This window comes from Colias eurytheme, chromosome 8, assembly GCF_061535395.1.
Source record: "Colias eurytheme isolate Ceu_HAF_F1 chromosome 8, ilColEury1 Martin Lab GWU primary, whole genome shotgun sequence".
Taxonomy (NCBI): Eukaryota; Metazoa; Arthropoda; class Insecta; order Lepidoptera; family Pieridae; genus Colias; species Colias eurytheme.
Window position 1 is genome coordinate 3,874,317 of NC_142987.1, and position 12,717 is coordinate 3,887,033.

Sequence of the window (12,717 nt, forward strand, 5' to 3'; positions counted from 1 at the left end):
GATTTTGGGGAAAATTTTACCCTGTACTGGTATCCCTAATGTTAATCACATGATTATACCATAAATTTGAAACTACGTAAAAACAAATGGCGTCCTGAACAACAAGAACACTTCGTAATTTAGTCGGATAACACAAAAAAATGTTTACGTCTATTTCGATGAAAATATTATATATTTGTAGATAATTTCACATTAGAGTTAATGAAAATGTATCAACTATATCCAGTTCTATAAAACAATATACTTCAAATAAGTTTACTTACGTGTGAAAGGTAATATTTGATAATCTTCGTTCCGGCCGATTTTTACAACCAATCACACTACAACGCACCATATTTTCACTTAAAGTCGGATTAAAACAGATCACTGTCAACGTTTATTAAACTTTGAAGTCACTTAACAGCGAGAAAAAACAGAAAACTAGCAAAACAATGGACTGTAGCCGCTTGTTTGGGACAAACTGCCTTTGTCCCCAACAAAAGAAATCGCATAACATGAGAGAAACAAAAAACAATGTTTCTGTCTCGCTTGCTCTTAGCTTTATAGTCATAAGTGTATTTCTCTCACGCATTACTTGTCATTTTAGTGCCTCCTCTATGGTTCATTCTCACTCTACGACTATTCCCAATATTATCTAGCTATAATTATTTACTCTGTGATTCCGTCGTGATTCCCAATATTTATACAGGCAACTAGTACGGAAAACGTCAAATGTAAATTTTTTGAGTGATGGCTGTAAGTGACGTGTTGATTTTTGAAACATAAAGTTATTCTATGGATTTTATGGCAGATTTTTAAGATTAGTTTGCTCATATAAAAGTTATTAATTTTATCAATCAAGATGGTAGTTTTGGAAGAAGAAAGTGGTGATGGACAATCAATTACAACCGAAGGAGGAGAAAAAATTGATAACAAAATAACCAGCTCGTTATCTTTAGAAAGTATCCTTTTATACCGAAGTGAATTAATTGTAATTTTTATGAGGAACTGTACTATATTATCCTATCTTTCAAATTGATTTGAATTGACTATTGTATCTTATTATCACTCTTAATTTTTAGGGTTGTTACCAGTTAAAACAATAGATTCCTCTAGCAGTATGCATCATCATAATAATATAATTTTGCCAAATTGACGCCAAATACTTTTTTCCGATTAGAGAAGAAAGGGAGGAATATTCACAACTTATCTCTGTTCTTTTTGTTTTTGTTGGTATCCTCAGATCTCTCAATGGGGTAAACCAATTTAATGCTTCTTATTTAAAAGCTGATGCTTCCGCTGTGGTATTATTGCACTTAAGTTGCATAAGAGCTAGCGGGCACGAGCAACTTTGTCTCCGCAACTATTTTGTCTCTCCCACCTATGGGCTAGTATGAAAGTGCGCGCACGTAGCGACGCAACTCCCCATACAAATTGATGGGAGAGACAAAATAGTTGCGAGACAAAGTTGCTCGTGTGCGCCAGCTCTAAGTCTTGACTTTGTGACTATAAGGGACATCGTTTTATTTTATTTTCTTCAATAAGATGTTTTTAAGTTGATAAAATTATTGAATAGTGAAAAAATTGGTTATGAACATTTTATGTATAATATCCTTAAATAAATCCAGTATTTCGCATCATCAAAGATGCACAGCAGCAGCATGGTCTCCGTCATGGGGATTATCAGAGATATAGAGGATATTGTTCCCGGCGGATCAGGCGTTTACGGAAAGTGTTAAAAATTCCACAGGTACTATGTTTTTCTGTTAAATTGGTACCAAAATAGCATGAGCATATGGATAGAATAAATTAGTTTAAAACAGCATTATGGTAAGCAGGTTTCTTTTCATTGATAGCCCTGGTAGATATTTAATAACTTCTGACATGTATTTTTTTAATACATTATTCATATTTTAACTAAACTGAAAATTTTCAGAAGTTGTAAATGTAAAGTTACTTGATTATACTTTACATTTTACATTTATTTTTAAATGCACATATATTATGTACTCTGTGTCTAATAAAAATTCTTTTTTTTTTTAAATTAATATAATTAGAACAAAATGTAAATCTTGCAAACCTGTTTTTGTTTAGGGTGATCGACGACATTACCGCCGGAAAGATGTTACTACAACTCATTTAACATCTGCGACATCTGAAAATAGATTGCTATGTGTACCATTGCTTCAAGCGGAACGTGCCTGGGCTCACGCAATGCAATTACGCCAAGAAGCCAATACTGAGCCAAGAAAGAAGTTTCATCTTGTCTCTAGACTAAAGAAAGCATGTTCCCATGCACATATGCTATTGCAGTTATGTGAGGTATTGAAAAAATCTTATATTTTTGTGACATACACATTTGGATATTATTATCAAATAGTTATGAAATATCAGAATAGTATTAATTATTTGTCACCATACAATATCACATTCTTACATTTTTTATCATTAAAAACAAATTTTTATTATAATTTTCATCTGAGAAGTAGGCTATAGGAGGACCGCAACCATAGTAAAAAGAGAGAAATAGGCCAGCTCACGGTGTTTAGGAGCCAACGGTAACTAAACTCACTCAAGGTGCAGGGTTGTCACTTGTCATATTGGTATTTTAAATTTGAAATAATTTTTTAATTTTTTATACTTTAAAATATTTAAAAATATATTTAAATTATATATAATCAAATTAAATACAATCTACAACATTAAATAAAACGAACGTTTTGAAGTGAAACTTCTTCAGACACATTGAAAGTAAAATCTCAAGGTTGCATCAAGCATGCACTTCATCCGAGCGGCAACGTCAATTGCGTGCGTACACACGGCGGGATGTACCTTTGTTTGAAGATAATATAAAAAACATGTGTGAGTGTACCACACTAACATATGCTCCATAAAAGACGAAATTAACACGCATACTAAATCTTATGTTGCTAGACTGGAGAAACATCCCAACAAACTAGCTAGCCAACTGATAAAAAGGTCCTACCACAAACGTCTTAAAAGAAAAGATGTAATCTAGCTTTTTTTCTTGAAGAGCAGTTGTCCTCACTGGAGGGCTCGCTCTACATGCCAAACTTTGCCTGACAACACATCCGCTTATAGCGAAAACCGCCGATTGCAGATGAAACAAAAGAAAAAAAAAAATAAAAAAAATGTTTGAGTGTACTAGTGTACACACGTAAGTGAAACTTCTTTATGACCTTATTTTTAAAAAAATAATTTACTATATGCAACTTTACAAAAATACGTCGAATCACGCGTGGTAGGGATAAGAAAAAGATGGCGCGTAACGAAAAAATGTTACACTAAATTTTTTTCCAACCCCGATATAATTTTCACTTCAATACTTCTCTCTTTATACTATGCTGCAACCTATATTTTTTATGAATGTTTACGAATTGTAGACTAACAAGCATCATTCTTGATTCAATTTACATAAATATGATGTACCTTATATTTGACATGGGGGCCGTTGGTTGGTATTTGCTTGTCAATATAATTGGCGAAGAACCTGTAAAACATATTTTAAGGAGAAAAAGATAATAAATTTATGAACTGTTAGCAAAGCGGCGTATGCGACGCGCGCACGCAGCTGGAGGCGGGCGCGTACGCGGCGTGGCTGAGCGGCGCGCTGCTGGTGGAGCTGCAGCAGTGGCGCCCCGCCGCGGAGAGCCTCAAGCGCGCGCAGATCGTGCTCGAGAAGCTGTGCGCCGCGCTGCCGGAGGACGAGCGCGCGGTGTACAAGCAGAAGGTTGGTGCCGTTTTTTAAGGCTATAATTTGGTGCCTACTAGGGCAATACCACATCTTGCTGACGGGTCTGCGGACGCGGTTCTACCGAATACCCACGGCCCCGTCAATAAAGCGGCACGGCGGAACACAGTGGAGTTTAGTCGGTAGGTCCCTGCACTCAGCAGGGTGAGTCCCAGGGCTCTTTCCCCGAGTGCCCTGGGATTGCCTAAATGCATTCGCAATTCAAACGCATTCGCAAAATTGGCAAACGCATTCTCCACTATTAAAAAAAAAGACCACATCTTAGCTTAACATCAGGCCAGATTGTGGACTGCTTAACGTCAATAAATAATCTGTAAAACAAGTGAAGTGAAGTTGAAAAATCGCTTTACAGATTAACAACATAAAGCTTGCCAGTGAAAACTTAAAGTTCAAAATAATCAATGATATTATGTACATTTGAAAAATATTTCGCTCCGTCATATCTGCGCCCTTAGTAATAATTTAACTTAAAATGATGAAGCATTTGATTTGTCCTGATTATTATTTTCATTTCTCAATATAATTTTTTTTATCAATCAATTTCTTTATCTTCTTATAAGCAGGTACTTTATTATTTACTGCATTTCGTTACATAAAATTTACTTGCACAGGTTGAAGAGTTGAATCCGAGCCTTCGTTATTGCGCGTACAATATCGGCGACGAATCGGCGGCCGGCGATCTGGTCGCTATGCGCGGTCAAGGGCTCATCGAAAACTTGGACTCTTTGATGGCTCAAGCTAAGTACGTATAATCTTAACGGGTTTTCGGTTTATATGTGAAAGAGTAGATCAGGACATCTTGAAATAAAATGCAAATGGTAAATAATTTAGTCTAACATAGTCAATCTTAATTCTTGTCATTTAAATGGTATTTAGTGCAATTTAGCAACATTATTATTTTGAATAATTTTTATTTATTTATTTTTTAATTTCACTGGTAGAGATGAGTGATTAATATTTAATAGTTATTTATAACGTGTTTAATATTTCACCAGGGAATCGCGTTCTGGCGTGATGCATGAAGTGGAATGGCGAGGTCGTCGAGTGACAGTAAGGCCGGAAAAGGTGCGACTCTTCCTCATCGCGCTGCAAGATCTGGACAAGTCCGTAGAAAACGCGACCACCAGCCAAGCCAAGATCGATATCCTCGAGAATATACTCATGGACTGCAAGGACGCCATATCGGCCATCAAGGAAGAAATCAAAAACGATCCCAAGCTAAAGTCCGCGTCCGAGACACAAATGTCCGGAATCAACTATCTGCTCTCGTACTTGATGTATATTAGACTCATGCGCACGATCCATAGAAACAATCTGATGATCCAACAAGCTGAGGATGCGCGCAAGAAGAACACGCCGATCGATGGGAAGAAAGTGCGCCCGCAAGATTTGACCAGATTGTACGAGATCATCTTGCAAAACTACACGGAATTACAGCAACTGCCCGGCTTCGAGGAAGACAGTGCGTATCAAAAAGATGTCGAAACCGAAGTGAAAGCCTACAAGGCTTTCCGCTGCTATTATATAGCTCAAGTGTTGACCACTTTGAGACGTTTTAGAGAAGCTTTGGCGATGCTCGAGCGGTGCAGTGCTTACACTGCAGAGTCGATCGCGAATAAACATCAAGACAAGCATTTATTGGACAAATTGCAATCGCTTCAAAAAGACATAGAGACTTGTAAATTCGAAGTTCACGCTGACTCTGTTCTCGAAGATGAAGATGATGATGAGGAAATTAAATACACCTCCAGCGGCAAGCCATACAAAGACAAGAAGCCGCTAGTCGACCGTTTGGATGAATATCGCGAAGATACCCAAGTTCTGACGAAGAATCCCAACATTTATAAACTTCCCCCGCCTATGGAAGCTGTACCGTGTAAGCCTTTGTTCTTTGATCTTGCGTGCAATTTCATTGAATTCCCCAATTTGGACGATAAAACTGGCGTCGCAAACAAGAAGCAAGGAGCCGGTATCACTGGACTCGTTAAAGGTTTCTTGGGCTGGGGCAAGGGAGGCCAATAACATTGTCACAACTGGTGTAAGGAAAAATATTACAAAGGCATTTGTATTTGTTGCTTGTTTTAATATATTTGTCCATGAAATGTGTTGTTTTTTTTACAATTATACCAAGGGTTATAACGAAATAATAAGTTCTATAACAAAAATATATAACACAAAATTAAAACTCATTCAGTTGGATAATACAAAAATAGTTAACTTTTAAACAATATATTTTACACCATGTAACACGCTAATCACATTCATCTCATAACTGTGATCATTAATTTAGTAGTATATACAATCTCTTCTACTTAAGCTATAGGCGACAAATACGTAAAGTAAAAAAAATAAAAAAGTCTAAACTGGCTTAAATCGGATCGCAATACGAGTACGGAAAGATGAAGCGATAAGCACCTTGTTATTTTATAATTTAGTACCCGAGTGTGAACACAAACAAATTTAAATAGTATCACAATATCTAACGCGGGGCGAGCGGGGGCCAGTGGGCCGTGTCGTGGGAAATGGTGTCCGCGATGGAGATCACCTGCCCGCACGTGGTGCACACGTCCAACGCGCTGATGTTCTTGCCCACCACCAGCTCCTGCTGCTTCGCTATATCCGGCAACAGAGCGACCAGTTCCGGGAATAGCTCCTCGAATTTGCTGCCCAGAGCGGTTTTACAATGTTGGTAAAACTCCTCCGCGCCGATAATGCTGTCCCTGAATGCTCGAGATGCAACTTTGAATTCTTCCACCGCGTCGCTCGTACCTAAGGCGGCGGCGAATTTCTTGACTAGCGCCCGATTCCTGCTTTCGAAGTTCGCCGGCGGCATGTACTGGTGCACGGGCGCAGGGAACGTTTGTCCCGCCGAGTTGGTGAACGTCATCCCGTCACACGGCGGACGCTTCTTGAATCCCGGGGGCACGCTGCCGTTCATTGCGGGCCTGATCTGCACGGGTGGCGGAGGAACGAAATTGTCAGCTTTCGGATTTAGTGGCGGATATTCTTTCGACTTCAACGCAAAGTCTCCATTTCCAGTTCTCGTAGTCGTATTAGTATTGTTTTTGTCAGTGATCGTCTTGATCTTTCTGTCGGATTCCCCGCTACTATTGTTGTTGTTGATGCTTGCCACGATGTACTCGTTACGCTCATTCACTCCGTTGACGACTGTGTCATTTTCTTTCTCTTTCTGAGCGTTGGCATTGGCGTTAGCGTTCTTTTTCTTTTTGTTTTTGTTTTTAGTGTCCTCGTTGTGTGACTGCGTGTTGGTTTGCGGCGCGGGCGGAGCGGGTTGGGGTCTCGTTAGTTGAATCGGGACCGCTTGGGATTTCTTCTTTGATTTTGTGTTTATTGGCAAAGTGGGGAAGTCTGCGACAGGGTTGAATGTCGGTTCCCTAGGCGGTGGGTTCGGCTCCGGTTGGCTGCGGGTCTGCTTTCCCTTGTCCTTCGACTTGGAAACAGTTATCCACTGCGGGGGCGCGGTCGGTGCAGAAGACGACGAAAGCGCGGGAAACGCCTCAGTACTTAGTGGGGCTTTCTTCTGCTGATGGCTAGGTTGCTTCTTTAGTGATTGCATTTCATCGCTGTTAATCAGTGTTACCTGTAATACAAAAAAAGATTTACATCAATTATAATAAAAATAAGATTTGGAATATTGTCCAATTGGTCCAGTTGTAGTACAATTTAATTAAAGTTTATCAGTTGATTCATTGTACATATTTGCATTTTTCACTTCAAACATGTAACATGAACTTCTCTATCGATTTTATGTATATACATCTCATTTGTTAAGCATTTGAATGCTATATAACAATAAATAAAAGTCTAAGAGGTGTACTTTGGCGGGCTGTAGAGTGGCCGCACCAAGGCTGGGGTGGTCGTCTCTAGGCCCGAGCAGCGAGGGGAAGTCCTCGTCGTTGAGCGGCTTCTTCGGTATGGTGATGCGGTTCCCGCTCGTTTGTGTCAACCGGAAGTTGCTCGCGCTGGCCGGCTGGCTGTGCACTTGGATTGACACGCTTGGCTGTTTAGCTGCGTAAACATGAACAAAAAATTGGTTGTCTGTAAAGTCGGTTCTTTGTCGTTCGTTCCGCGCTCTCGCTTGCACTTCAAGCCTTACATGGAACGCCTCAGAGCGAGGTAACGCCGCATGAGTCATGTTTTTTTCGTGCGTGCAATCGGCTCTATCGAATTATAAGACGTTATTACGTCAAAAAGGCAGCGCGTTTTAATAACTTTGATAGTCATAAATTAATATTTTAAAAGAAATTTTGAACAATCCATTATAAAATGAAAAAAATCTCTGTTTTTGGAATCTTTTCTTACTCAGTATATTTGTTCCAAATTTTTTTAACAGAATTTATGTTGTGTTAATTTTCATTGTATATGTTACTATTGTTAAAAATCAATTTAATGTTATTTTTTTCTTGTTTAACATTTTTCTTTTGAGACATTTATTTTGTAGTATTTTTGTTAAAAATAAACTTACAATTCCTAAGCACAGTAGCGGCAACGGGTGCGTTGGGCCTCGGGGCGGGCGCCCGCGACGGACCCGCACCGTCAAGCGCCGGGAAGTTGCGGTCATTACGTGCTAACCCTCCTGTGCCTAGTGAGTGATAAATTAATAAATAAAAAATTAACTACAAATAATATAAGGACGAAGAACTTGTTGGAAGAAATGGACCTATGGAGGAAAGTTAACGAATTATACCTATCCTAAAACCATTCATATCTATTAATATTTTGCGTAATTTAATGATCCAAGCATACAAAAACCCCGGAAAGCAATTGTTTTATACTATGTAGTGATTGAAACAATGTTTTACAGTTTTATACTTTGAAGTGATTAACACAATATAACATCATTGAGATATACATATGGAGACGACACCGCCTACATCACTTATATGTTCCGCTCAACATACGCCATATGGCGTAACTGCACGCTCATTTTTTATTTGTTTTAAAGTGAAACGCATCGAATATGCCTTCGTGTGTGTTACGATATTGCACAAATAATACAAATAATACGGAAAAGTGCAAAGGAATAACTTTCATCGGTAAGTACCTAATTAGATAATAATTTGTAAACTTAGTTAGAGCAAAAAAATGGCGCACAGATTTTGTTCGTGGTGTCTCCTCCATACGTAGTAATATTATCTCAATGTATAACATAGACATAATTAAATTTAAAGTTTACCTTTATAAGCTCTAGACGGCGCGGCGAGCAGCGGCGCCGGCGCGGGCGCGTTGGCCGACAGGCGCGGGAACTGCTCGTCGCTCGCCGGGTCGATGCGCGCCGCGACAGGCGGCGGCGACGGCGAGCGCTGCTCCGCACGCTCCCTGTCATTTTGACAGATTTGTTTTTTTTATTGCGCGTGGCCAAGCATCGATATGTCAAAACATATTTCGGTTATGAAAACTTTTTAGTTGAAGTGAAACTTCTTTAGGCGTGTTGAGAGTAAAGTCCGCTTCTGACACGTGTGATCGGCACTCACGCTGTTTTTTTATAGCGTGTGGCCAACGATCGATATGTCAAAACATATTTCGGTTATATAAAACCATTTTACACTATTTATATGTTATTTCTTAATGATATGTTACCTCTTGCCCTGTTATTATTGGCTGTCTGGAAGACATCTCTGTTTTAGCGATAAGACTGCCTGTTGTGTTCTTTTATTGACAGATTGTCTATTCTTATTTGTACTTTTTATAAATTGTTTTGTTTCTTTGTTATTAGTGGCAATGCATAAATTTCGTCATGGCTTTTTTTATGGATTACATGATTTTATTCATATTATGATAATTTTTCAATTTTTTTGGAGTTTCGCAAAGAAGTGTTTAAATAAATTTAAATTTTACTGAAAGGGAAATTAATGTTTAATATTTGACATTTTACCTCAGTATTTTGTTACCTGGTAACCCGTTGTACCACGGCAGTAGGGTGAGGAGTGATATTGAACTGCAGTTCCAAAGTGCGAGCTTGCCGTGCCGCGCCGCGGTTCATACCGCGCCCGTGCACTGTCGCCTTGTGAGCTGTAATCATACAAATATATTAATGTTTTCTTAATAATATTAATAAAACTCGTTATTTATGCCATACTAAGCTGTTCATTCTTATTTCCACATGCCATCTATTAGTGGAAAAAATCGTTGAAATCGGTCTAGTAGTTTTGGAGCCTAATTTAAACTCTCTTTATAATATTAGTTTAAAAGTTGTTTAATGTATAAGACAAAAATTGGCTCATATAAAAATTTTAAAACAAATCCCAAAGATCTATATTTTGCTTTCACCCTCAATAATTTACCTTTGAGATCAATTTCACTTCTAAACACAGCTGTCAAGTGTTGCCCCGCACACTCGCCCTCCTCGCAGAGATAATGCTCCGTTCGGAAATGGTGCGCGAGCGCAGAATGCGACGCGTAGTACAAGTTGCGTCCGTCGACATCGCACAGATGGCAGTACAAGTGCTCTTTACGCAAATGTCGGTACAGTTCGTCCGCGTCCATGAAACGTTCTTCACAAAACTCACAAAGAGGATGACCTCTGCAAAGAGAATATTTTATGCAGGCAATGAAAGTTGGGACCAAGCCAAACTGAAAAAAAAGACAAATTGCTAGAGATTTTGCCCTTTATTAATATTTCAAAAAAATAAATAAAAGAACCATCCCTGATAATTATAATTCCACTAACATAATAATTTCATTACAATCATTTTGTTCATTCATTGAGATTAAAAATTATCAATTAATTTTAAAGTTAGTAAGTAATTGAGCTTTTTTATATCATACTAGAGATAAAAAATATATGAAATCGTACTAGATATTTCTGTGTGAATTTTTATTTCAATAACCAGACCATTATTTAACAGAGAATGAAATACTTTTATAGATTATTTTAGCTCGTTATTGACCTTTCTATCATTTCACACTCATGAGATATATTAATAGTGAAATTAAGTAAAGATTAGTTTATGTGCATTTTTTTTATGTAAATAGAATTAATTACTTGCTGATAAAATATGATGCAATAATTTTATTGCATAACCAATTACAAATGATGGTGAAGTTAATTAACTAGAAAAAATACTGATACAAAATGTTTATTAACTCATAACTCTTTATTTATTAATTGCCAACAGTTTGATAAAAACTTATTAAAAAGACAATTTATCAAACTGTTGTCATGGAAAGTGTAATGTTGTCATAGTCTTATTGTACAAAAAATGCATTGTTGCATTTTGTAGCAATGTTGTTCCTGCTACAACCCTACATACATATTGTCAAAGTATTAAAAATAAATATCCAGTTCTCTATTTTGTGTCAGGGTTTAGATTATAAAAACCTAAAGTAGATAGCATCATACCTGTGAGATGTATCATCAAGATCACCTTTCCGTCTATGGTGTGCCAATTCCTGACGAGTGTAGCACCTTCTTTCGCTTGTGAAAATCTAAAATGATACTATAAATATTAATTTCACAACAAGACTGTTGTGGTTCAATGAAATAGAAAATATTACATTAAGCATCTAAAGAGATTGTCTCTGAAATCAAAAATTTTTTTAAAATAATAAAGTTGGTTTGATCTTTGGCCATTTCATTGAGTCAAGGAGTTAAAATAAACTCAAAGATAGAAGAACATAATTTAAATTTAAAATTATTTAAGTACCTAATTCTATTAAATAGAACCAAATGAAGTTTTGCAATTCTACAATCCAGTAGCAAACTGTGCTATTAATTCGTTTTGCTAGTCACATCCATAAGTAAGATATCAATGTAATTACAAAAAATAATAATTAGAATGGAAAAACTCACCCTCAAGTGCTTCACACAAAGGTCACAAAAGTACCTCTCATGTACTCTCTTCATATGGTCATTAAGCATAGCAAATGTACGGAAAGGGGGTATGTTATCACAGATCTTGCAATGGTTTTGAAGTAAGGCCTCATAGGATTTCTTGATTTCTTCACTACAAAACCCTATTTTAAATTGCCTTTCAAAGAGTCTATCAGTAAACACCTTGTTTCGAAGCTCTTTATACGGCTTAACGGTATCCGTAAACACCACCTTAGAATAAAATAAAAATATTTAATAATTATTTTGCAATAAGTAAATTTGAAATGCATCTTAAATCAAGTATTTCGAATTAATGACAACTGATTTAAAATCAAATTGAAGGATTATATTTTTCTGCATTTAATTAAACTACTGATTACTGACTTTTAATTGATGAAAAGTAAATGTTACAAAATATTATCCAAATTACCTTCGCAAGGTCTTGACGACATATAGGACATTCATTTTGCAAACACAGCACTCTCATGCGTGTTGAACACTCGAAGCAAACTGGGTGGTCACATTCTCCAATGGAGTAGTACACCACGTTCTTAAAGCATACAACGCATGTAGTATTATCGTTCCCTTGCGAATCGGCCATAATTTCCACAAGTGTTTCTGTGAAACGAACAGTATGTGCGTTACATTTGGGTATTTATAGATTACTCTTAAATTTGAGACTTCATCCAATAATTGATTGGATACCTACCACAGAAGAAAATAGAAGGGCAATTGCTGGAACGGCAATTCGAGCTTTACAGCGTTAAAAGTTGGTTTTTAATCGCGAAAATTTCAGACTTCGATAATGAAGTGAAGTGACAGATTTGACATTGCCGTGTGTAGTCCGCTCACTCACTGTCACTGCTGTCGTCTGTCCAACAATCACATAAATTCATGACATAAATGTAGGATATATTGTAGATAACTATTGCGCATATTTTAAATGTATTTTATTTGTGGTTTGTATAGTATAGAAAATTTTCAATATGCAAAATAAGCATTTGTAATAATAAATATTTAAAACTTTTTTTCTTTTGGTACAGTAGTAGAAGCAGACAACAGCTGTAACTAGGACATTATTTTATTAATAAATAACCCCTGGGTGACGATAATAATTTATTTCGCTATTTAC

At 37.1% G+C, this 12,717-nt stretch overlaps 2 protein-coding genes across 2 annotated transcripts; one reads left to right on the top strand and one right to left on the bottom strand.

Moving 5' to 3' along the window:
- The first annotated feature begins 708 nt into the window (after window positions 1-708).
- Window positions 709-5,853, top strand: Srp68 (signal recognition particle 68). Its single transcript, XM_090104516.1, has 6 exons — window positions 709-941; window positions 1,608-1,729; window positions 2,074-2,301; window positions 3,542-3,730; window positions 4,363-4,493; window positions 4,747-5,853. Exons 1-6 carry the CDS (start codon window positions 842-844, stop codon window positions 5,771-5,773), a joined length of 1,797 nt encoding a protein of 598 aa, XP_089960642.1. The 5' UTR covers window positions 709-841; the 3' UTR covers window positions 5,774-5,853.
- Window positions 5,854-5,964: 111 nt separating this feature from the next.
- On the bottom strand, window positions 5,965-12,435 carry LOC149906400 (E3 ubiquitin-protein ligase ZNF598-like). Its single transcript, XM_090104515.1, has 10 exons — window positions 12,295-12,435; window positions 12,016-12,203; window positions 11,565-11,816; window positions 11,115-11,200; window positions 10,057-10,295; window positions 9,664-9,784; window positions 8,949-9,091; window positions 8,238-8,354; window positions 7,590-7,780; window positions 5,965-7,352 (listed from the first exon to the last, which is right to left on the bottom strand). Exons 2-10 carry the CDS (start codon window positions 12,184-12,186, stop codon window positions 6,231-6,233), a joined length of 2,442 nt encoding a protein of 813 aa, XP_089960641.1. The 5' UTR covers window positions 12,187-12,203; window positions 12,295-12,435; the 3' UTR covers window positions 5,965-6,230.
- Between the last annotated feature and the right edge of the window lie 282 nt (window positions 12,436-12,717).

Coding starts and splice junctions, on each gene's coding strand:
- Srp68 (XM_090104516.1), top strand. CDS start 842: ATGGTAGTTTTGGAAGAAGAAAGTGGTGATGGACAATCAATTACAACC. Junction 942..1,607: donor CAGCTCGTTATCTTTAGAAA/GTATCCTTTTAT, acceptor AAATAAATCCAG/TATTTCGCATCATCAAAGAT. Junction 2,302..3,541: donor TGCTATTGCAGTTATGTGAG/GTATTGAAAAAA, acceptor ATGAACTGTTAG/CAAAGCGGCGTATGCGACGC.
- LOC149906400 (XM_090104515.1), bottom strand. CDS start 12,186: ATGGCCGATTCGCAAGGGAACGATAATACTACATGCGTTGTATGCTTT. Junction 8,355..8,948: donor GCCGTCTAGAGCTTATAAAG/GTAAACTTTAAA, acceptor ATCACTCACTAG/GCACAGGAGGGTTAGCACGT. Junction 7,781..8,237: donor CGCTACTGTGCTTAGGAATT/GTAAGTTTATTT, acceptor ATGTTTACGCAG/CTAAACAGCCAAGCGTGTCA.